A 23,999-nucleotide genomic window follows, 5' to 3' on the forward strand; every position below is an offset into this window, starting at 1 on the left:
CAGCTTAGAGTCCATGGATCGTGATTTCAATTGCTCTTATAAACACCCTTATCCTGTCCTTTGGTCACACCACATGGCAAAAAAATAACCCAGTAGGAACCAAATCATTCACCTTCTCTGATCATATATCCAGACAGATGTGCAATGCTGGTGGGAAAAAAGTCACACAACTGAACTGACTGGATTCATTAGAATTCACCAAATTCAAGCGGCCCTCAACATGCCCCACACTCCAACAACATTTCTCTAGTGCACTCATTCTCCACTCCACAGTGACTATTTCCAACTTTCCCCAAGCTCCTCAAAACTTCAACATCTCCTTTGCCCTCTCACTGGCCTCCCATTCAATAGAGGAAAAAAAAAAATTAAACCAGCAGAGAGGAACTCCCTTAATTTCACACTCCCAAACCTTCAAACCTATGTGCCTCCCTCTGTTAATGATGGAGATCTCTCTCTTGTCCAAGAACGATCTCTCCTCCACTGTTATATCCTTCCCATCAGAATTTAACACGCGTTAAGTGTCTCTCATATTAAAAATACATACACAAACACTCTCCCACACACCTCCCCAGTTTATCTTTATCATCTCCCCTTTGCAGCTAAACTTCTTTAAACAACTGTCTATACTGAAACATTTACAAATGAATCAGATGATTTCTAAGATTCGTTTCAAATAATCCAATGGGGAGAAGTGGGGGTGGGGATAAAATTGTGTAGTTGAAACCGAGTGGTGGGTATGTGGGGCTCATTACACTATTCTGTTTATACTTTTACATACAGCCATATATCACTTAATGATGGGGATACGGTTTGAGAAATGCATCGCTAGGTGATTTCATCATTATGTAATCACAGAGTGTACTTACATAAACGTAGATGTTACAGCCTACTAAACACCTAGGCTATATGGTACTAATCTTATGGGACCACCATCATATATGTGGTCCATTGTTGACTGAAACACTGTTATGCAGCGCGTGACTACGTATATGCATAGGCAGAACAATGGTTTCCCAAAGATGTCCATGTCCTAATCCCCAGAACTTGTGCATACATCACCTTACATGGCAAAGGGAAAATCAGGTTGTAGACAGATCGAATTTGCTAATCAATTGACCTTAAAATAGGGGGACTGCCCTGAATTATCCAGTTGGGCCCAATGTAATCACAAGCATCCTTAGAAGTGGGAGACAGAAGCAGAACCATAGATCAGAGTGACGCCATGTGGGAAGGACTCAACTTGCCTTTGTTAACACTGAAGATGGAGGAAGGGGGCCAGGAGCCAAGGAACACGGGCAGCCTGTAGAAGCTTAAAAGGCAAGAAAACAGAGTCTCCACTAAAGCCTCCGGGAAGAACGCAGCCCTGCACCACCTTCATTTTAGCTCAGATTTCTGACCTCCAGAACTGTAATAAATTTGTATTGTTTAAGCCACTAAGTTAATGGCAATTTGTTACAGCAGCAATAGGAAACTAATACAGTATGTTTGAAGTTTTCCATAATATTCTCTAAGATTTGTCTTTACTCCCTCACCTCTACATCTCTCCTCAAAACAGCCCCTTCTGGATTCTACTCCACTTCATCCCTGATGAGCCCCAACACTGCCAACCCCAGGGGGCACTTTCAGCTGTTGGCTTTCTCTGGGTGCTGTCCAAGGCCCTCTCCCCTCTCTGTTGGCTCCAGGCAATAACCATTCACACGGCTTCAACCAGCAGCTACATGCCAACCATTCCCAACTCTTTATCTTCATCCCAGAAACCTCACTTCTGAGCTCATTCACAATGGATGAATACAGACATTTCCACTTGCTAGTCTCACAGGCCCTCAAAATCAATCCACTCAAAACTAGGGTTTTCACTTCTCCTTTCCCCCAAAGGCAAGCTTTTCCTAATGTTTCCCCATTTAGAAAACAACAATGCTGCCCTCCTCCTGCTTCATGCCCAGCATCCCCTTCTGCCTTCTACACCATCCATCAGTGTCCTATTGATTTACTCTCCTTAAATCTCTCAAGACCATTCACTTCTCTTTCACCTCCCACCACCATCCAAGAGGCCAGGCGCCCAGCCATCTCTCATCTGAATTACAACAGCCTCCTAAGTGGCCTCCAACACCCACCTTACCCACCTCTAACCCCACTGTCAACACAGCAGCAAAAGTGCTCTTTCTAAATACGAATCTGCTTTAAATCCTCCAGTGATTTCCAGCGCTGTCTCCAACGTCATCTCTCGCCACTCACTCTCTTGTTCACTTGGCCTTCACAATGGCCTTGCTTCTACTCCTCGAATACCTCAAGTTCCCTCCCACGCATCACCTGAACGCTCTTCCCTTGCTGCTTCACCTGGCTGTGCCCTATCTTCCTTCTCCAGGAGTTCACCACTGACCCACCCCTACATTCAGCTAGGCCTTGTGACAGAAAGAATAATGGCCCCTCGAAGATGTCGACACACTAATCTCTGGAACCTGTGAATATACTACCTCATGTGGCAAAAGGGACTTTGCAGGCATGATTAACTTAAAGATCTTGAGATGGGGGGGATTATCCTGGATTATCTGGGTGGGCCCAGTGTAATCACAAGGGTCCTCACGAGAGAGAGGCAAGAGTATCATAGTCAGTGAGGAGATGTGATGAGGGAAGCAGAGTTCAGAGAGATCTGCTGCTGGCCTTGAATGAAAGAAGGGGCCATGAGCCAAGGAATACAGGCAGTTGCTAGAAACTGGAAAAGGCAAGGAAACACTTTCTCTCCTAGAGCCTCTGCAAGGTGTGCAGCCTTGCCAACACCTTGATTTTAGGACTTTTGACATTCCAGAGCTCAGAGAGAATAAATCTGTGTCATTTTAAGCTACTAAGCTTGTGCCAATTTTTTACAGCAGCAACAGGAAACTAACACACCCACAGACAAACAACCTCCACTCTCCACTCACGGCAACCTCTATGGCATCCATACCTAGCTGCAAGGGAGCTTGGCAAACGTGGTCTTTACATGAGCAGCCATGATCAGTTAAATTAGAAATGGTGAATGGCTGCTGAGGGAACAACCAGCAGTCAATGTCTCAGATGGTCCTCACAGCCAAGTTTGTAACAGAAGAAACTTAGAAACAACTTGAACTGGTTAAATAATTATAGTAATCCATATGATGCAATACCATGTAGCTATTTTAAAAAGTAAAGTTGCTCTGTAGGCACTGCTAAGAACATTTGTCCAAGATACAGTGATAAGTAAAAACATGTTAGAGAGTAACAATGTGCCGGATAATACTGGAAATGTCATTCATTCAATCAACAGACACTGAGCTCTGCTTTGTGCCCAGCACCACTTACATCTGAGGGGCACATGGGGAACAGAGCAGACCAGGCCTGCATTCAACACCTACATTTTAATGGAAACCCCTTTAAGAAGACTTGAGAAATTATTAACACTAGTCGCCAGTGTCTGGGAGCGGGGCTGGGAGATAAGGAGGTCACGGAGGGGCTTTTCATTTTCTCTTCTCAACTGTTCGAATTTTTTACTATGAGCATATTATATTTTTGTTATAAAAAGTTAGCAAACTAATATCCTGCAGACCAGTTATCTAAGGCCCACAGCACGCACCTCAGAGCTGTATTTGGCCATTTTTTTTTTCTTCCCAGTATGAATTTGCCTTTGATTTCAGTCCCTTCCCCTCTCCCGGCCTTTTCCTGGCTGAGAGGTTGGGTTGCTGATATCCAGCCTCCTTGCTGCTCAGGGTGGCAGAGAGAATCAAGCAAAACAGGGAACATTAGTAGCATGCTGTCAATTGTAAGGTGCATTACAAACCCAAGAACCTCCACTCTACTGCTAGACCCAGCACAGTGGCACAAAAGGCAAATGGGAGGCGCTGAAAATAATTGTTACATGACCAGATGCTGGACAAAAACTTATCTATGGCAGTAAATCGCAGGGTCTAGGGGTGTAGGAAACATGGAGTTCTTATTTCCATCAGTAAAAAAATTGGTAACCTTTGAAAAACAATGCACCACACTTTATTAAATATAGAATCTGGGCTGGGACAAGTTCCCACAAGAAGACTGTAATGTTAGCTCTTCAAAGCACTTCTGAGAGCAATTCTCTGACTGCCGAGGGGTGCCACAAAAATACAAAACAAACGACAAGAGTCAGGGAGGATGAATCATACATGCGTAAGATGGGAATAGAAAGGCATTTCTTTTTAAAGTCATTTTAAAAGCAATTTATAAGGAAAACATGTTAGAATTTCTTCCTTAGGGGGGAACAAAGGAGACAGATCTTTGCTCAGGGGGATGACAGAATCAGAATGATGGCATTGCAAGGTCTACAAAAACCAATGAGAACATTGCCATAATATGCAAGAGCCTAAACAAAAAACCCAGACACCAGGAAGGGTCCTTGGTGATCGGCTAGACCATTTCACAGGTGATAAATCCAAGGCCCAGAGAAGTAGACTTACCTGCCCAAGATCACCTCAAGGTGGCTCATTTTTCTGCATTCTAGGACAGGCAGCCTCTCTTTCAAGTTTGTGCAAAGTAGAGAAGGGACACAAGAAATGCCAAAAATAACACATAAGGATTTCTAAGTACACAGAGAATAAGTCATTAATTATAAACCAAGAATTAAAATATATGACAGGAGAGGTGAATGTTGTCACTAAAACCACATTTTTAGGTCTGTGTTCAAAAGGGTATTCTACTTATCAGCCGTTTTCAAAGTACATAAAGGACTAGTTTTCAAAAAGACTAGTATTCCCAGACTTCTGATGACAAAAGGTCATTCCTACAGCCTTACAGAGAAAGTGAAGGAAAAATGAAGTGATGCAGCCCAAGATCTCAGTATGAGCCAGGAGCTGCTTGCCAGAATTCACGGATGGTTAAGGAGGCATTATGGCCACTGGTTCCCCAGACATAACTAGTAATAACAATAGATAACTCATAAATAGCACTTACTGTGTCCAGTCACTGCTCTAAGACTTGATGTGTATTTTAATCATTTTCATCCTCACAATAACCCTATGAGGTGGATATTATTATTGTCCCCATTTTAAAGATGAGAAAACTGAGACACAGAGAGGGTAAATAACTTCACACAAGTTCACACAGCTAATAAATAGTGGAACTGGGTTTGAACTCACACGATCTGGCTCCAGAGTGTGAGCTCCCAACCACTATACAATACTGACTCTCAAGGAGGCAGAGTCCCCTCAGAACCTCAGAATTGCAAGAATTCAAGAACTGCAGAAATTAAAGGGGTCACAAAGTTGTACAGGTGAATCTCCACCTCTGAGGCACTCGTCAAATATTCCAGAATGAGGAACACACATATCCTTTTCTGTGAAATCTCCACAGTATACTGCAACCTCTTTAAAGAAAATGTAAAGTTGAGGTTGGAAGTCAGGAGAAACTCAAGATGTAGTCAAGAAGAAAACAGATTTTTTTTCAAAATGGTTTCAAGAGCTGTGAATCTTTAGCCAAATAGGAAAAGAAAATAATATTAAGTTTAAAAAGGCAGAAAGAAAACAGCATCAAAAAGTAGAAATGAATTCTAAGGAGTAAACTATTTTACCCTTAATAATGGAATAATGTGCAATCTTACTGCCATGACTTCTAAATTTTTGGATACTGACAATAATATAACAAAAACAATAGAACAGAGAAAGAACCTACCAGAAGTATACAGAACAAAATGTGTTAATATATTAATATAGCTCTTCTCTTGGTGTCAAGATTATGGTGGGTGAAGGGGCACAGGTGAATTGGCAGGAATTATATATCAGGAAAAAAATTACCATTATTTTTTATCCAAAGAAAGCTGTAAAATATGTTACACCTCCAAAAGAGAGAGATGCAGATTGCAGTTCAGAGCCTCTTGACTCAGAGCTAGTGTGGCCAGTTCTCTGGCCCCTCAGAGCTGTCCCCCCTTCCCCCTCTCCTCCTCATCATTTGGCTTCAATGTCACTTCTTCAAAGCTACCTTTCCTGACCCTTCCCTCCCACAGAACCCTGTATTTAGCTTTATACAACCTATCACAATTTGTAATAACATACTTATTTGTGATCACTCAACATCTGTTTTCTCACTGAACTACAGGTTGGCAAAAGACAGTCCATGCGCCAAATCCGGCCCACCAACTGTTTTTGTAAATAAAGCTTTATTGGAATATAGCCACAATCATTCATTTACTTATTGTAGCTACTTGCACAATACAACACCAGAGCTGAGTAGTTGCGACAGAGACATTATGGTCCACAAAGCCTAAACTATTTACCACCCAGCCCTTTACCGAAAAGCTTGCCAACCCCTACACTAGACCACAAGCTCTATGAGGACAGGGATCATGTCTGATTGGTTTGCCAGGACCTAAGAGTATCTGGCATATAAAAGGCACTTAAATTTGCTGAATGAATTAACTTGGGAAATGGGAAGAGTAAGTAGTGTGTGCCACTCGTTGTTTGGAGACCTTCACGTCTGTATGTTCATTTAATCTTGTCCACTAACCCAAGGCAGATTACATTTATTATCCCCATTCTCCTCATGGAGAAATGGAGGAAACTTGCCCAAGCTTACTCAGCCAGTAAAGGCAGAGCCAGGACACAAACCCAGGCCATTCAGCTCCAGAGTCTGAGCTCCCGACCAGAAGACAGGGGAGATGATCTTTTCATTCATATCTTTCGCAATTCCTTAATGTAGGGACTGGGCAGAGAGCCAGGACTGTTTCTGGGCATGTCCTCATTGGTTGCTGGCCATATGACCTAACCACTGGGTGCACAATCCTCAAGAGTGGCTATGGATGCTCGTCCTGCTTAGACAGCAAACAGGTCACCCAGCCCCACAGAGCACAATGAGCAAAACTCTCCCTGCAGATAAATCACTAATGGGGACTCATTACCCCCATTTTATAGGTGAGACAAATGAGGCTAATGGAGATGAAGTAATTTGCCAAGGTCAAGTGTTATATAAGGCAGAAGTCAGCTGTGAACCCATAATCTTAGTACCATCACACTACAACTACAACTCTTGGTTCAAGAGTGCTCACCCACCTCCCATTCCCCTCCGGGCTTTCACAGGGAGCCAGTCACCCAAGGAAAGCAGTTACAGGGCATTTTCATTCTGTACCATGATATCACGTCATTTCCATGCCTTTAATGATATTAGGTAGGAAGAAATAACTGAGAAAAAACTCCACAGGACTTCATTTAATGATCATAACATTCAAGCAACAACATCCGCTACTGAAGAAAGATGACATTGGGATAAATAATGACCCTAAGTCATCACAGGAAGGGACCGTAAAGAGCAGTTAGAGACTCCAGCTTGTAAAACAACTCTCCACATGTCTAGAGATAGCATAACAAAGTCCTCAAACAAAGATAAAATTTCAACTCAAAAGCAGAACAAAGAATCCTGGGCCTGTGTCTGTCTTCCAGCTGAAGGTGGAGAAGGAGGAAATATTCACCCACAGTCACTGAACTCAGTGAGCTAGAAGAACCTCATTCCCAATCCAATGTTTTGCAAAGCCACCAAGATGCCTCCTCGATTATGGGGTCTCTTAAGCTCCTACTTTACCCAGAAGTACCACTCCCATCACTTCTCTGAAAAGCAGCATGGGTGGCAAGGGATCCTGGCAGAGCCCCAGGTCAAAAAGGCGAACTCTGCAAACTTGACTAATAGGGTGACTTCGAGGATTCCCCTCACCCTCTCTCTCTAGTTCAAGCTCAAGGTCTTCACCAGTGGAAAACCAGGGCACCAGCACCCACCCCTCACAGCATGGGAGAACTGCCTGAATGTGTTTGCATGGCAACCCTGCCCTTGGGAACCAAGCCCGTCTGGATCAGCACAGTCGTGCGTCGCTTAACGACCGGGACACGTTCCGAGAAATGTGTTGTTAGGCGATTTCATCATTGTGCAAACATCATAGAGTGTACTTACACAAACCTAGATGGTATAGCCTACTACACACCTAGGCTCTATTGGTACCAATCTTATGGGACCACCGTCGTACATGGGGTCCGTCGTTGACCGAAACGTCATTGTGTGGCGCATGACTGTATTGCACCAGAGATATTTTACTCTAATGTAGTGAAAACATCCTGTAATATACTGATTGTAAGATATAAAATTCTGTGTTCTCTTCTCCCATCCCCAAACTGGGTGGCAATGGGAGAATAGAGATGGAGCAAGGGGTTCCTTACAGCAACGTTACTCAAAGTGTTAACACTCTGCCACAAGCTCAGTTCACAATGAATGGTTAGTGTAATTTTGTATCTGTCGTTTAGTAATAAAAAAATTGGGGTTTGTGTTTTATATATCTTTGGGGTTTTTATTCCATTTTGCTACTAATTCTTTTTTATTGTACTTTACAAAAATATCAGTCCACAACAGATTGAAAATAAAAATAAAACTGGTCCTTCCCAACAGACTTTGAACATAATTGCCAACAGCAAAACAGTTGAATGAAATTGAGCTTGTTTTCTTAAACGTGCGAATAGCTGCTCAAGCTCACTCCTAATAAGAGAAATGCAAACTAAAAATATAATGAGACACCATTTTCCCCCTGACTGGCAAAGATCAAAAGGTTTTTGGACAGCACGCTGCTTTGGCAAGGCTGTGGGCAACAAGAGCTGCACACAGTGCTGGTGGAGGGCAATTTGGCAAAACCCATCAAAGTTACAAATGCAAATCTATTTCTAGGAAGTCAGCTAACAGACACGCTACCACATACGCAAAATGATATACGGACAAAGTTGTTCCCTGCAGCCTTGTGTGTAAAAACCAGAGACTGGAAAACTACCTTCATCCCCATCAGTGGGGGCCTGGTTAAGTGAATTCAATACATTCAAGAAAACTGAATACTCTGCGGCCATAAAAAAAGAATGAGGATGCTCTTCACTTACTAGAACAGACCCAGCTCCAAGACACAAAAAGCAAGGGGCAAATCAGGACAGATCAGTATATGCTATAAGTACTATCTGTGTTTTTAAAAACTAGGAGAGAAATATAAACATATTTGCTTGTATAGGCAAAAGATACCTCTAAATGGAAGCAAAAGAAACTGCAAATATTGACCAATGCCAGAGACAAGAATTGGATGGCAGGTATATTTTCAACATATATCCTTTTGTACGATTTGAAAATTCTACCATGTGAACTCACACTACCTTTTCAAAAACTTTATTTAAAAATTTTTAAAAAAAGAAAGAAATCAAACTTAGCTACTCCATGTATTTCTCACTTAGAAACACCTGACTGCGTATACCAAATAAAAGACTATGTTATACGCTTATTAGATGACTAAAAGTCTTTTACTATATGAGGTGCCCTCATTATCAGGAAAAGCAAAAACATTGTATTCTGACTGATGATTACAAAAGCGCTGCCACACACCATCAGTGCTGCATCTTCCAACGACACCCTCAGTGGGAAATCACAGCTTTCTCCTCCTTTTGTCAGCTCCACGCGCTTCCCCTCCCTGGTCTTGTCTCTGATTGGAAGCCACAGCTAGAGGACTACGTACTTGCTCATCTCCTTCTCAGCGCTGCTCACCAGAGGAATGGTTCTTAACATCTCATAGACCCAGAGAGGCCAAAGTCACCTGCCCAATGTCACGAAAGCTACAAAGCGGCAGGGTCAGGACTGGAAGCCGGGACCTCGGATCCCTAGCTCAGGACTCTTTCCACTACATTGTTTGGATTCCTTTGCTAGTGGGAAAAAGAGACGCACTTTAGAAGAAAACAGTAATAAAATGGCCAGGCACTGGGCTAAGCACTAGACATAACTGATTCCAAGTGAGCCCCACAAGGCCCCAGGGAAAGTAAGTTCTCTCATCACCCACATTACGGATGAGAAGCAGAGTCTCTGACAGGTCGATAATGGCAAACTCTCACACCAAACCAACAGCGGTGTGGAAACTCCAACCAGATCACATCCATGTGCCAATCTGCCTCCCAAGGAAGCTCATCAACCCGTAATCTGCAAACCAGTTTAACAATGCTCCTTCAATAGCCAGTCATTTGAACCACCATAAGGAACCTCTTATCTGAGCCAATGTCTCCCAAATTATGGGCTGTGAATCCTGGAGGAAAGTGCGATAATCTTAGGTGGCACAAGTATGAACATTTTTAACTTTAGCAATTATGTTTTTGATATAGAAAAGCCTATACCCAGCCCCGGCTAGTGGTTAAGATTTTGTCCTCGCACCACTGAGGCTCGGTTCATCTCCTGGTCAGGGAACCACACCACCCATCTGTCAGTTGTCATACTGTGGCAGCTGTGTGTTGCTATGATGCTGAAAGCTATGCCACCAGTATTTTAAACACCAGCAGGGTCGCCCATGGTGGACAGGTTTCAGTAGAGTTTCCAGACTAGACAGACTAGGAAGGAAGAAAGACCTGGCCACCCACCTGCAAAAAAATTGGCCATGAAAACCCTGTGAATAGCAGCAGAGCATTGTCTGATATGGCACCAGAAGGAGAGAGGATGGTGCAAAAAGACCGGGCAGGGTTCCGCTCTGCTGTACACCAGGTCACTGGGAGTTGGACTCCACTCAACAGCACTAACAACAAAGAAAAGCATATAACTACCTCATCAAACCCATTACTTCATGGATGTCTTAGCACAGAATGAGGCCAAATTAAAAGAAGGTGAACAGATCTTAAAAAAACCACTAAATAAATAAGTTTAGGTAGTTCAAGATATTATGAAAACCATGAAGGACGACAAACTGACTGAGAATCACTGGTCTAAGGATCTGGATCCATTCCATGGTTTTTCTCTAGAGGAAGAAAAGCTTAGGAATAATAGGTACCACCCCCAGCATACAATATACACTAGTTTTGAATGTCACTTTATTTTTACTTATTTTATTTTTATCTGCATTCCTCTCTCCATACCACACGGCCTCTCTCAGATGCATGAGGCAGAACCCCAGTTACTAAAACATCCTGAAACGGTGCATTTAAACGGCTGCGTCCTGCACTGGCTTAACTTTCAGTTGACCACAAGCCAACTTTACACTGAATAGCTCCAATTACACCTCTAATAGATAGATTAATACTGAATAATTATTTTGAGCACCCCCCTCCCACTTTAAGAAGTGTCTGACTTGGAAAATAAATTAGAGAGTCTCCCTGCTACTCTGTCACCAGCTCTAGTGCAGAGCTGTTTGGGAGAGAGCTGTGGGCCTCTCTCTCCCCTGTTCCTCCCCACACGACAGAAACAGAGAGAAAGAACCCCCACTTCCCCAGCACCTGCAGTCAGAACCACACCATGTGGTGAATTTTGCCTCTCCTCTTGTCCAACCTCCTTCCCCAATCCTACTCCTCCCAAAATGCCCACGAAATGCAGATAGCAGGTCAAAATGAAAGCAGAATTCCACTGGATCTTGCAATACCAACAGCTCTGTGCTTTGAGCCAACTGAAGGAACATATTAATTTGCCAAAAGTGTGAGAATAACTATGAAAAGTAACATGCACAAGGGCATCACAGCTCACAAAATGCTTCCCGTAGGCAGGATCTCCTTTGATTCTCCCAAAAAAGCTGTGAGGAAGGTATTTCACGGTCTGCCTTTTTGTGTTGTAAAGAGATGAGGAACCAGGCTCTGAGATTTACCAAGCAGGACTCCAAACCCCAAACTCCTCTGCTTTAGGGCTGTATGAAAGAAAGAAATTATTTTCCTTTTTTCCCTAGGGCCTTGCTCCTCTAAGTGTGTTCCCCAAACCAGGAGCATCTGGTCACCAAAGAGGTTGCTAGAAATACAAAACCTCGGGCCCACTCCAGACCTACTAAATCAGAATCTGCATTTTAACAAGATCCCCAGGTGATTCCTGTGGACATGAAAAGGTGAGGAGCGCTGCCTTCCTGCAAGGCAATTCTTCCACTCTACCGAGCTACATCTCTTCATTCATGTATCCCATAATTATTTACTGAGCATCCACCACATGTGTGCCAGGCACTGTGCTGAGTGCTGGGAAATCAACAATGAAAGAGAAAAATATAGCATCTGCCCTCACCAAGGTGCCAGGCTAACACAGTGGTTCCTCAATCTTGGACGCTCATCAGAATCAGCCACAGGACTAAAAAAAAAAATTGCAGGTGCCTAAAACGCACCCCAGACCTAAACTACCTCCTGGTATGGTCAGAAACTCTGCAACTGGGGCCCTAGAAGCTGCAAATCAAAAAAGCTCCAATTCATGCAACCACTTCAGAGAGCAATTTGACAGTACCTAGTAAAGCAGCAGACGGGCACACCCTAAGATCAGCACTTCGGGCTCCAGGACTATCTCCTGGAGAAACAGAGGCACACGCGCAAAGACGACAGGAACAACAGCATTCACTGCAACACAATTTCCCAGTTGGAAACTATCCAACTATCCCTAAATAAGGGAATGAATAAACAGACCACGGTTAACTCAAAGAATACTGTTCAAGAGCAGTTAGAATGAATCACCTAGATCTCTATGTGTCAACATGTTTCAAACACAATTGTTGAGTAAAAAAAGAGTTGCAAAAGGCTACATACTTGTACACACACACACACATTGATATGCTGCTTATGGATTCATAAACATGCACGGTAAACACCATACCAATTTCAGGAAAATGGTTAGTTATAGGAGGCGGGGAGAAGAGAGAGAGAGCGGTGGTTAGCGGTTTTTTTAAGGTATTATGTCTAAAAAAGATCTTAACTAAATATGACTAAATTTTAATATCTGTTAAATCTGAAGGGTAAGAATTTGGGTATATAGCATATATTAAGTTACATTCTTCTTTCCATACTTTTCTGGATATTAATGTTTTGTGATTTAATTATTTTTAAATTTCTTTTAAAAGCTTCACAGGTGATGTGATATATAGCCAGGGTTGGCGATCCCTGTTCTAGGAGCATAAAGTAATAAAAACCTAGCTATTTGATACCAAGAAATACATCTACAGAATGGCAATGATCTATAGCTCTTGAAGTTAAATTACTCCGTTAAATAATTTTACACAGATTTTTAAAAACTTTCATGTAGCCGATAGTTTCTATAAGCAATATTTTTTAGGAGGCCAAGGATATTACCCAAGGAAAGCAATATTTCTCAAAGTGTGGTCCCCAGGTCACCTGTAACAGAATGAGGAATGAGTAGGAAGGATGAGGGAATACTTATTAAAATGCAAATTCCAGGGCCCCACTTTAAACCTATTTAATCAAAATCTCTGGGGGCAGAACCCTAGAGTCTGAATTTTTAATAAGAGAATGCACATGTGGGCACAATTCTTTGGTACACTGAAGAACCACTAAAGTATAACATACTTTTAAAGTTATTGTTAATCATATTTTTAAAATCATACATGTCCGTGTTCAATAAGGTGACATTTGTCATACTCTGAAAATTAAAGTGCTGGGAATGTTTTCTAAACATTTGAGATAGAAATTCTACAAGTACATTCAAGCAGATCCGGATAAAAACTGGTTTCCTGCACACAGCATCTAACCCAAGGACAAAGAAATGTATTTTAGGAAGAAGAACATAATTTCACATTGCCTTTCTGTAAGAACTTCAAAAGGCAACTGGGTAAACAGGAAAACTCCACAAGTCCAGCCTTGCTGCTGTTCTCACCGGAAGAGGCCCCAGACACGATTTTCACCAAAGTCAAGTTCAATTACACAAAGCTTGAACAATGCAGCTTGAACTGAGGCCTGGCTAGCACAGTAATGTATCCCGAATTTACTCCCAACACTCAAGATACCTTCCCGATTCCAGAATACTACTTTCGCCCCAAGTCTTCACTTGTTTCACCTTAGCATTTCCTCAACCTATATCTTTCGTTCCATCCCCATCTTTCTTGACTTTTTCTTTGGTCTCCCTGATTTTCCCCTTCATCACCATCTTTTTCTGTATTTCCAGACAAAACTACTGCAATCCTGACTTTCAAGCCCTGGAAAACGGCTCCAGAGCCCCTGGATGAAAAACAACCCAGCACAATAAATGCGTGACAAGATGTTCAGTCTCACTAGTAAACAAGAAAGTGCAAATTTTAAACCACGAAGATACCACTTCACGCCCATCTGACTGGTAAAACATCAAGTCTTTGATGTTTTGTGTGATACCACACAATTCAGAGCATGTGGCGCAACTGGAACTCCCGAACACTGCTGGCTGGAATGCACACGGGCACAACTGCTTTGGAGAGCAACCTGGCAATATATCAGAGGGGCAGGAGGAAGGCTGGACCTACGAGTGGAAAAGTGAAGCTTCCCGAACCAACAGGGTTTCCCACACCCACGCTCTTAAAATTCCCCATAGTAAATAATCATTCTTAGAACTGTGGTAAAATTCCATGTAGAGGACTTATAACACCCCCAAAATTCTAAGCAACAATCTCGGAACTGAAACATTCCAAAAAGCCTTTAGTGCCAGGGTTGGTTGCTGATCCAGAAGCGATTTGTCTCAAGACAGTTTTCACTGGTTCATTTTTGGGTAGCCTTTTCTCTTAAAAGATCAGCAAGGCCTTTCAAACCCTTAGACTAGCATTTGGTTTCACCACAACCTCAGGATTATTATAAGAAGTTGCATTAAAATATTTAAGCCAGAAGAGTAGACTAAAAGACACCATCTTTTACAACTCTTCCACTCAGTTTGCTTTGGGCTGGCTCCATGGGTAAGCTAGAGATAAAACTGCCAAGAGATATCTTTCTGATGATACCACACAATTCAACACCATTGTAAAACCTCAACTCATTCAAATTAACTAGGCAGATTAGGCTGGGGGAAAAAAGAGACATGTGAACCAGAGAAATTTCTCTTAATTGCTAAGAGAATCAAAACTGAGAATTGCTTTCAATTACAAGCCAAACATACCAAAATTCCACATTAGCGAAAAATAAATAGGTTTTATTGTATGGGTGAACTGGAACACACAAAGTTGATATCCAGAAAATGGTATTACAACCTTTAATTCTAACTACATTTTGGCATTCAACTTTGTTTTCCCCTAGGATTCCAAGAAAAACAGAGAAGAATCTAGAGACCTAATTGTCAGGTCCTGACCTAACACAAATGCCTACATATTAGACCTGACAGGCCAAAAGAACAGAATTTTTCTTTAAACATTAACTCACTCCACCTCAGGCTGCAATTTCTGAAATCTGACAACAATTGGGGCAGACCCTCACATGTGACTTTAACCTCTCCTAGCTGATACACTAAACGTACAGTCTTCAATTATCTTTGATTAGTGGGAAGCAGGAGTAACATGATAGAGGAGAAGCAAGTTATCTCTTTTCCCAAATTATGAGATTTATATATTTAAAAAAAATTTTTTTTTTTTTGTGAGGAAGATCAGCCCTGAGCTAACATCCATGCTAATCCTCCTCTTTTTTTGCTGAGGAAGACTGGCCCTGAGCTAACATCCGTGCCCATCTTCCTCCACTTTATATGGGACACTGCGACAGCATGGCCTGACAAGTGGTGCATCGGTGCGCGCCCAGGATCTGAACCCAGGCCGCCAGCAGCCAAGCGCCTGTACTTAACCGCTAAGCCACAGGGCCGGCCCATATTTTTAAATAATTCTTAAAAAAATCTTCCAACTATTCTCCAAATACTTGCCTCAGGTAAGTAATTGATTTACCAAGATAAGATGATCCGTATGAAAATCCTCTAGCTTTGTTTCAAATGTTTACTAACTTTTCTTCCCTTCCTATCAAGGTGACTTCATTTATTTAAAAGGATTCAAATCTAGCACTCACAATGCTGTCCAGTAATACGCTGGGATTGTTCAGTGGATGCTAAAATGTAAGTTCGACACAGTGTGAAATAAGATAATTAGGTACTGAAATCCTTGCTACCCAATTAAGAGATGTAGATTTTTATAAAGACTCTAAGAAATACTACTCACTAAGAAGCTTTTGACGACCAAAAAAACATATATCAGTTTTACCAGTCAAGAAAAACTAAGGTCCCAAGAAATACAACAATTTATCAAAAAGCCTCTATTAGACTCATGCTTAACTGGAGAGACACCCAATGGTACAGATTCCAGTTCTAAGTTACATTGACTATAATCATATTCTCATATAAAATAAAAAATAGTCAACCTTTGGTCAAATACAAATTATACTCAAGAAATGTCCTGCTGTGTTCATCCATCTTTCCTCTGTACTGCTTCTGCAATTGTGTTCAACCTTCATCTGTGTGGACAGCACACTGTACTGAAACTGTTTCATCTCTACCAATGTCATGCCCACAAGACAAGAAACCACTGAGCTACCTGGGGATAGGAACTCACCTCATTCATTTATTAAGCACCTGTACATAGAATGTACCAACATTAACATGGCAGGTCCTCAACAGATGGCCATTTATGGGACCTAAAAAGTAATCTACTTGACACACAGCATTTCCTCTATGCTACATCTTACAGCACTGCTAACAACTGAAATTAAGATTAGATGATTTAGACTAATTTGCATCACTACAAGTCACATTTCTAGAGGGCACACTTGGTTTCTCCTAACAAATGCTTCCTCTTTAGAAAATTCCTCAAGCTCCTCAAACAGAAAACTTACCAAAAAAAAAAAATAAAACCTTCCATTTGCAAGGCCATAAAAATATGCAGGAAGTTTAATCCATTGGTCTGGACAAAAATCAGATTATCAACAAGGGGCATTTCCTCATGCTTGGCAGCAGCTAGTGCATTTAAAAAATTACAACACACCAGCCAAACAAGCTTTACTATCTCTGAACCAGACACGCTGTGTGGCTAAGCTGACATGCCCTGAACGAGCTGATCAAGAATCACCATGGCAAGAATTTAAATGAAAGTAAAATTAAAACAAATGGGAACTAGCATTAAACTTCCAATGGACAATAAAACTTCAGTGGGGAAGGGGACAAGTGGAGGGATGTGAATATTTTCCAAGACCCTCTATATCTAAAACTGGGACAAGAAATGTGAGGGAAAGAGAAGGTGTTTATTTCTCAATCACATGAAGGATTTGCTACAAGTTTTGTTTCTGCTCTGCTGGGTCCTTTCTTGTCCGGTGGAAGAAACAAATCCACTTTTCAATGCTAGGTGTTGGTTTGCTCAAGTCTTACCTAGAAGAAGGATATCTTTTAACACGCTTTCTGGACACACATCAGCCTATTTAAAATACGCCAAATGACCTTAAAAAAACGCAATTGCCACTTGCTCTTACAACTCCTCAAATCAGCTGGCATCAAATGGAGTTAGGAGTGGAAAGGATCAATAAGGGCCCCAGAGAGATGCTAAACAGCAAGGGAGACCCACAGAAGACCTACCTGGAAACAATTCATCATCAAGTGAAGAATCTAAAGAGAGGTCCAATGAAAATTTACACCTGATCAGGTGAAAAGACAGCAGTCTCCTCATCACCAAGTCTTTTCACGTGGGAAGTGAGACTGGAAGGGACAGGGTGACCTGAGCAGCCTTTTATAAGGGGCGGGGTTAAGAATTCCCACCCCAGCCTTTGTGTACTGCCATTCAGCTTGGTTTGCATGAATGAACATGTGGGTTGTTTGTATCAGTGGCTATTTCCATCAGGTCCAAGAAGGCATAATCTCCACTGTCCTTTAAACAACTGAAGGTGACATAATAATGAGAAAGATGATAATGATAGCTAACACTCACTGAATACTTGCTATGTGCTAGACTCAGTAACTCACTTAAGACAACAGTCCTATCAGGTAGGAACCATTATCATCCCCTTTTTATAGATAAGTAAAGCAAGACAGAGAGAAACCTGTTCAAGGACAAAAAGCTAGTATAGGGGGCCGGCCTGGTGGTGTAGTGGTTAAGTTCGCATGCACCGCTTTAGAGGCCCTGGGTTCGCAGGTTCAGATCCCAGGCACGGACCTACTCACCGCTTCTTAAGCCATGCTGTGGCAGGCGTCCTACATATAAAGTAGAGGAGGATGGGCATGGATGTTAGCCCAGGGCCAACCTTCCTCAGCAAAAAGAGTTGGATTGACAATAGATGTTAGTTCAGGGCTAATCTTCCTCACCAAAAAAATAAATAAATAAATAAAATACACTTTAAAAAAAAAAAAAAAAAAAGCTAGTATATGCCAGAACCAGCACTTGAATCCAGGAAGTCTGACACTAGAGCCCAAACTCACACAGTGTCCAAATAGGAACGTAAAACTCTCCACTTACGAATGACTAGTTCCTCACCTCACCTGGGTGATGATCCTAAATTTGGTACCTTTTTAGGGACTCCATACGAGATGTCAACTCTCCAGACACAGTACTGGCCTGCTCCTCTCACGTCCTCCCTGCAGCCTGCCTCCCTGGCTGAGTTGTACTGGAAACAGGTTGTGACATCCTGGCCAGGTATGCCAAGAAGCCCCAGCTGCACTGAGGGCAAAAAAAAAAAAAAAGCTGGAGGCTGGCTTCCTCTTGGGACATGCTAGCTCTCAGGTTTCCAGCCTGCTTCAATCCAGAGAGGTGTCACCACACACAAGCAGGACAGGAACACCAAGGGCTGGAACCGTGCTTCACTGCCCTGTAAGCCTGAGGCCACCCCAGCAGGCACAAAAGAGAATTAGAGCTGCTCCGGTTTCACAGCTCCCCTCAGCAGCTGGTCACAGCAGAGAGAGAAACTGAGAGGAAAGGCATCCCCTTTTCACTGCACCAAGCAACATTAATGCCACCCGACAGGAAGGAGGAGACTCTCTCTGCGTGAAGAAGGGAGGAAAAGAGAGGAAATGGAAATGCTCCAGGAGCCACCCACCACCTCTAACTGGTCCTACGCCAACACGTTTGCAGCTATCACTACCCTGGGATGCCCCGGCATTTGCCCTGCTGGCCAGGGCAGTGGCCACGTCTCGCAGTGCTGAAAACTGAAGCCAGCACCAGTGGGTCTCAATTCCACCCCTAAGCTAACACATGGCTCCTTAATGCTCCTTTGCCATGTGTTAATCCTGCAACAGAATGTGGAACAGAAGATTTAAAAAGCTGTGTGATGGGGGAAGGGCAGCCAGAAGATCACCTTACCCGCAGGCTTCTCCATCAGGCCTCCTCAAATTCCCTTTAGGAGCCTGTATTATTAGCTTCAAGGGAGGTTTCCCCCAAACTGGCATTAAAAGAGCACGTGCTCCAGCTGGGGGGAGGGGAGCTGTGATGGGGGGGCACCCTGGAGCTAAGGCAAAGCACACAATCTCTCACTCTGCACAGGAGGGCAATGCCTTACTCCAGGAGGCAAGCTGTGCTCCCCAAGGCTCTGATAGGTGGGGGTGCCAGCAAGGTGCACCCCAGGGACTCAAGGGCTGGAGGCTGTTCCTGCAGAAACTGAAAAGGAAGGGAAAGCAATGGGAGAAACCCAAATTAAAGTGACCACCACGTCATGGACCCAGTCCCTATCAGAGTCCAGTGATGTCCCCTTGCTGTGTCCACGCCCACCAGCCTCTGCTCGGTCTACAATGGATCAGGCAGGATAACCCTGGAGACCTCCTCCACGCCCACAGCCAGCCTACCCTTGGGGCCTCCAAATGTTACTGCCATACAACCTTGTCCCTCTTTCGCAGATAGGGAAACTGAGGCATCGAAAACAAATTACAGTGCTTTCCCAAACCTGGTAGAAGTTCACTTCTCTAACCACAATTTTGCACTTTTTTACAGCTTTAGTTCATTTCAGATTTCTCCAGATACACCCATTGCCCTTGCATAGTGAATTTTAAATACAGTTTAAGGAGTGAACTCAAAATGAGATGAGGGCGGTCAGAGCGTCCAGCAGGGCTTTATCTCCCGCAAGCACAGGATGGGTGCTCCCCATTCCAGCTTACCTCCCAACCCCCTCCCCCGGGACGTCCGGGTTCGGCCTCCCCCTCCCCCCAACACGCTTCCACCGCAACCCGAGGGCGGAGCACAGCGGCGCGGCCCGGGGACCCGCGGGCGGGCGGGCTCCCAGGTCCCGGGGCTGAGAGGGGGCGGGGGGCTCGGGGCCCCTCCCCCGGCCGCTCCGGGGGCTGCGGCCGGCCCGCCCAGCCCGGGGGGCCGGGAACTTCTGGCCGCACGGCGCGGCCCCCGCCCCCCCTCGCCCCCGCCCCGCCGCCGGGCGTGTGTGCCGCTCGGGTTTCCCTTTCTTTGCCTCGCCGCGACCCCTGAGGCGGCGGCGGCGGCCACTCACCATATTACAGATGGAGGCGATGTTTCGGACAGTCATTAGTCTAAAGGTTGCAGCGATCCCGCACCGCCATCTTTATAAGGTGAAAACAGGACTGTCCATGGTGGAGCGCTCGCAGGGAGGCCGGGCGGCGGGGAGGCGGCGGGGAGGCGGCGGCGGCGGCGGCGGCGGGGAGGCGGCCTGGGGTCCGGCTTTCAGTTTGGCCGGGAGAGGGAGGCCGGGAGGGAGGAGGAGGAGGAGGAGGAGGCGGGGAGGGCGGGGAAGGCGGGGAGGGCGGGAGGGAGAGCGGAGGGCGGGGAGTGGCGGAGCGAGGGAGCCTGGGCCGCGGCCGGCGGCGCGGGGAGGAGGGGAGGCCCGAGCGCGCGTGCAGCCCGCGCCCCGCGCCCCGAGCGCTCCCGCCGCGCGCCCAGCCTCGGCCCCCGCTCCGGCCCGGTGGCCCCTCCACTCTGCTTCGCCCGCCCGCCTGCCCGGCCGCTGACCCGGCCTTTTGCTTTTCCGTTTTCTTTCCTGCCTCACTCTATTGGGGCTGGAATGCGGGGCCAGGCCCTCGCTCGCGCGGCTGCGGGAGGCGCAGCGCGCGGATCCCCGCGCAGACCCCGACGCGGCGGCGGCCTCCCCGGCCCTCCTCGGGGCCCGTGGCGCCTCCGGGGAGCCAGGAACAGCCCCCGGCGTGGGGCGCCGACCTGCGGAGGACCGCGGGCTGGGGAGGCGGGCGCCGGGCCCGGGCACGGACGCCCTGGAGAGGGCCGGCAGGGACACGGGGCCGTTTTCTGTCTTCACTTTTTCTTCCTTCCTGCCGCCTGTGCCCCACAGCCCCGGGTTTTTATTTTTGGCGACTGGAGAAGGCAAGGGGTAGGGGCTACTACGTCCAACTTTGAGGGTTTCCCTGGGGTTCCAGCCAGCTGGCACCGGCGGGGACCCAAGAAGTACACGAGGTCAGGACAGGGGACTGTCAGGAAGCCCTCGCCAGCCGCGGGCCGGCTGCCTGGGGAAGGGCGCCGGGAGAGGAGAGGAATCTGGGGCTGGGCGGAGGCCAGGAGCGGCGCGCTCAGGCAGTTTGTGACATTAGCAGGTACAAAGGAGAACTCTCGGTTCTGAGCAAGGACTGGGGACTGTCCAAGGAGCAATTTGAACCGGGAAAGAACGAGAACCAAACTTTTCCGCGTCTTTAAGAAAAACATACCCCTTTCAGGGGCACCCAGCCTCTTTAGGTTTTGAGAAGGGTGTTGAATCGGCTTACATACATTTCCTGCATAAAATGTGGTGGCTTCTGGCTCAGAGCGCGAATCTACACCGTTTAGCAGACAGGTTCGTGTAAAGTGGAGAAGCCCATTTCCGAATGTGTGAAACAATTTACATACAAGGTCGCAATTCAGTGCTTTCAACAAAAAGTTGTACAAGTGAAAGGCGTGATAATTCTTAAACCAATATATTTGATGACAAATTGAATTAGAAGAGAAATCAATATAATTAAAGATAGCTTTTATCCAATCAAGGGTGACATACTGGGAAAATACCACGCTTCAGCTCCTTCGTTATCTATGTAGGGTTGTGCAGGTGAGATTTGAGAACCGTTGGTTGCTAACATCCCTGGGACCTGAGTGGAAATGAAAGACCAACAACTGACTAAAGGTTTGTGGGGTCCTGTTGGCTCTGCATATTTCAGTGGATTTAAGGAGTAAATTCCTGCTTATGTTAAGTCATTCTGCCAGCACGTTATTTCCCAACAGAGCCTGATGACGATGATAGCTAACTTCGATTTCTCCCGATTGTCAGTCGTAATGTTCCTAACATTCATGATCTTCAGTCACCACCATAACTATCAGGTGGTAGATGCTATTATCATCACTTTTTGCGGATCAGTAAAATAAGGCTTAGAGGATCAAGTATCCTACTCCAATTGTGTTACCCAAATGCTGCAAGTGAAGCTGGTGTGCTAACCTGGCTGAGCACCCTGGGAGAGGGGGAGAAGACAGCAAAACACCCAAACTGTGGCCATTTGGGCAGCTGAGGCCTAAAAGGGTTGAAAGACTTAAGGAAAGTCACAAAACAAGTTCAGAAGCAACCTCAAGGCCAAAACTCAGGCCTTGGGACTCAATTTCACAGACATTATAAAGACATTAATCCAAAGCCTTAAATGATGTGGAAGTTTTATACCATAATAGAGCTCAGTATTTCTGCCAACATTGGCACAATGGATTGCAAAGTCCACCAGATTGAAAACATCATTGGTATAATGAAAACTGAACATCATCTGATTACCGAGTGCTATATCTGCAAGTTAAAAGGATCTTTTGCATGCGTTTTAACAGCCTGCAGCCTAAAATTGAAGTGTTCAATACAGGCAGACATCCAGATTGAAACTCAGGCAGTGAGTTCCACGCACAACAAATCAATTGAACACAGCAGATCTTGTCAGGCTCGTGAATAATTAAGTACATTTTTACACTATCACAAGGTTGGTATTCACAGGTCTAAACTGGCAAAGGCATCAATTGAAGAAGAATAATCGTAACCGCAGCTTCACTCAATGAGGAAACATTTGGAAGTGATAAGAGGTAAAATCATGAAAATGTCGACAAGCTAATGAGAGAACTGTGAGGAAAAGTGTTTCACATATAGGAGCAGGCTGGTGGAAAGGTATAGAGTTAGAACTGGGAAAAGTAGGCAAACGGAAGGGTGGGATATAGGCTGGCACTAAACAGCTTAAATGACTTTGAGGAAGGCCATCACTCCAGGTAGTGTGCCCCTTGCTGCACAAAGTGCGGTGCATGAACCAGCAGCATTGGCGTCACCTGGGAGCCTGTTAGAAGTACAGACTCTCAGGTCCCCTCCCAGACCTTCTAAATGAGACTGCATAAAGGCAGAGGGGCCGTGCCCCAGCCAACCGCTTGTGGTGGCACTGTCTGTTTTTGCCTGCCCAGCATACATTCCCCTTCTTCCTATAACAGCTCCCAGATTCTACTTTGGGGGGCTTTCGCTCTCCCATTCTCAGAACCTGATGTTCAGGTGTGGCTGACCCCAGCCCCTGGCTGAGCAGAAGATACATAATCTAGGCTGGCCAATGAGAGCACCAGCCACAGTGATTGGTTCAGCAAGGAGGATGTAATATAAGCTAAGCCAGTGAGAGTTAGCCCTAGGTCTTTGAGGAAAGAAGCACAGTAGTGCCCTCTTATTTCCCCCTTGCCCCCAGCTTCCACTTTCTGAGGTTTCAGTTATCTGCTGTCAACCACAGTCTGAAAATATTAAATGGAAATTCCAGAAATAAACAACTCAGAAGTTTTAAATTGCACGCCTTCTCAGTAGTGTGATGAGTGTCCCACTCCATGCCACCTGGGACGTGAGTCATCCTTTTGTCCAGGGTATCCACTGCTATATACGCTACCCACCCTTTAGTCACAGAGTAGCCATCTTGGTTATGAGATCGACTGTTGAGGTATCACAGTGCTTGTGTTCAAGTAACCCTTATTTTACTTAATAATGGCCCCAAAGCGCAAGAATAGGGATGCTGGCAATTTGGATATGCCAAAGAGAAGTTGTCATTGTTAATCTCTTACTGGGCCTAATTTATAAATTAAACTTCATCATAGGTTTGTGTGCATAGGAAAAAACATAGTATATATGAAGTTTGGTACTGTCCCCCTTCGGAATATTTCAGGTGTCCGCTGGGGGTTTTGGAATGTATTCACTGCTAATAAGGAAGGGACTACTGTACTCCCCTTCCTGAGTTTGCTGAGCTGATAGGGTAAAATCTAGAGTTGACATCTTTCCACTGCCTGAGAATGAAGCCAACATAGAAAAATGGAGCTGAGGAATGGAAGAGAGATCCTAACATCGTTTAACCACTTGCTGCCAGATCTACATCCTGGATTTTTCAGCAGCTCGAGTCAG

The 23,999-nt window shown here is 44.8% G+C and overlaps 1 protein-coding gene across 2 annotated transcripts in view; it reads right to left on the bottom strand.

Moving 5' to 3' along the window:
* The window catches only part of USP46 (ubiquitin specific peptidase 46), a 78,488-nt gene extending 58,216 nt beyond the window's left edge, over positions 1 to 20,272 (bottom strand). For both annotated transcript variants that reach the window (XM_087434307.1, XM_004419060.3), the window contains exon 1: positions 20,112 to 20,272. In XM_087434307.1, the coding sequence (XP_087290433.1) occupies positions 20,112 to 20,147 (36 nt within the window). In that variant the 5' untranslated portion in view covers positions 20,148 to 20,272. The remainder of the gene's footprint in view (positions 1 to 20,111) is intronic.
* Positions 20,273 to 23,999: the final 3,727 nt, after the last annotated feature.

This window comes from Ceratotherium simum, chromosome 8 (assembly GCF_057802395.1).
Source record: "Ceratotherium simum simum isolate JZ-2026a chromosome 8, ASM5780239v1, whole genome shotgun sequence".
Taxonomy (NCBI): domain Eukaryota; kingdom Metazoa; phylum Chordata; class Mammalia; order Perissodactyla; family Rhinocerotidae; genus Ceratotherium; species Ceratotherium simum.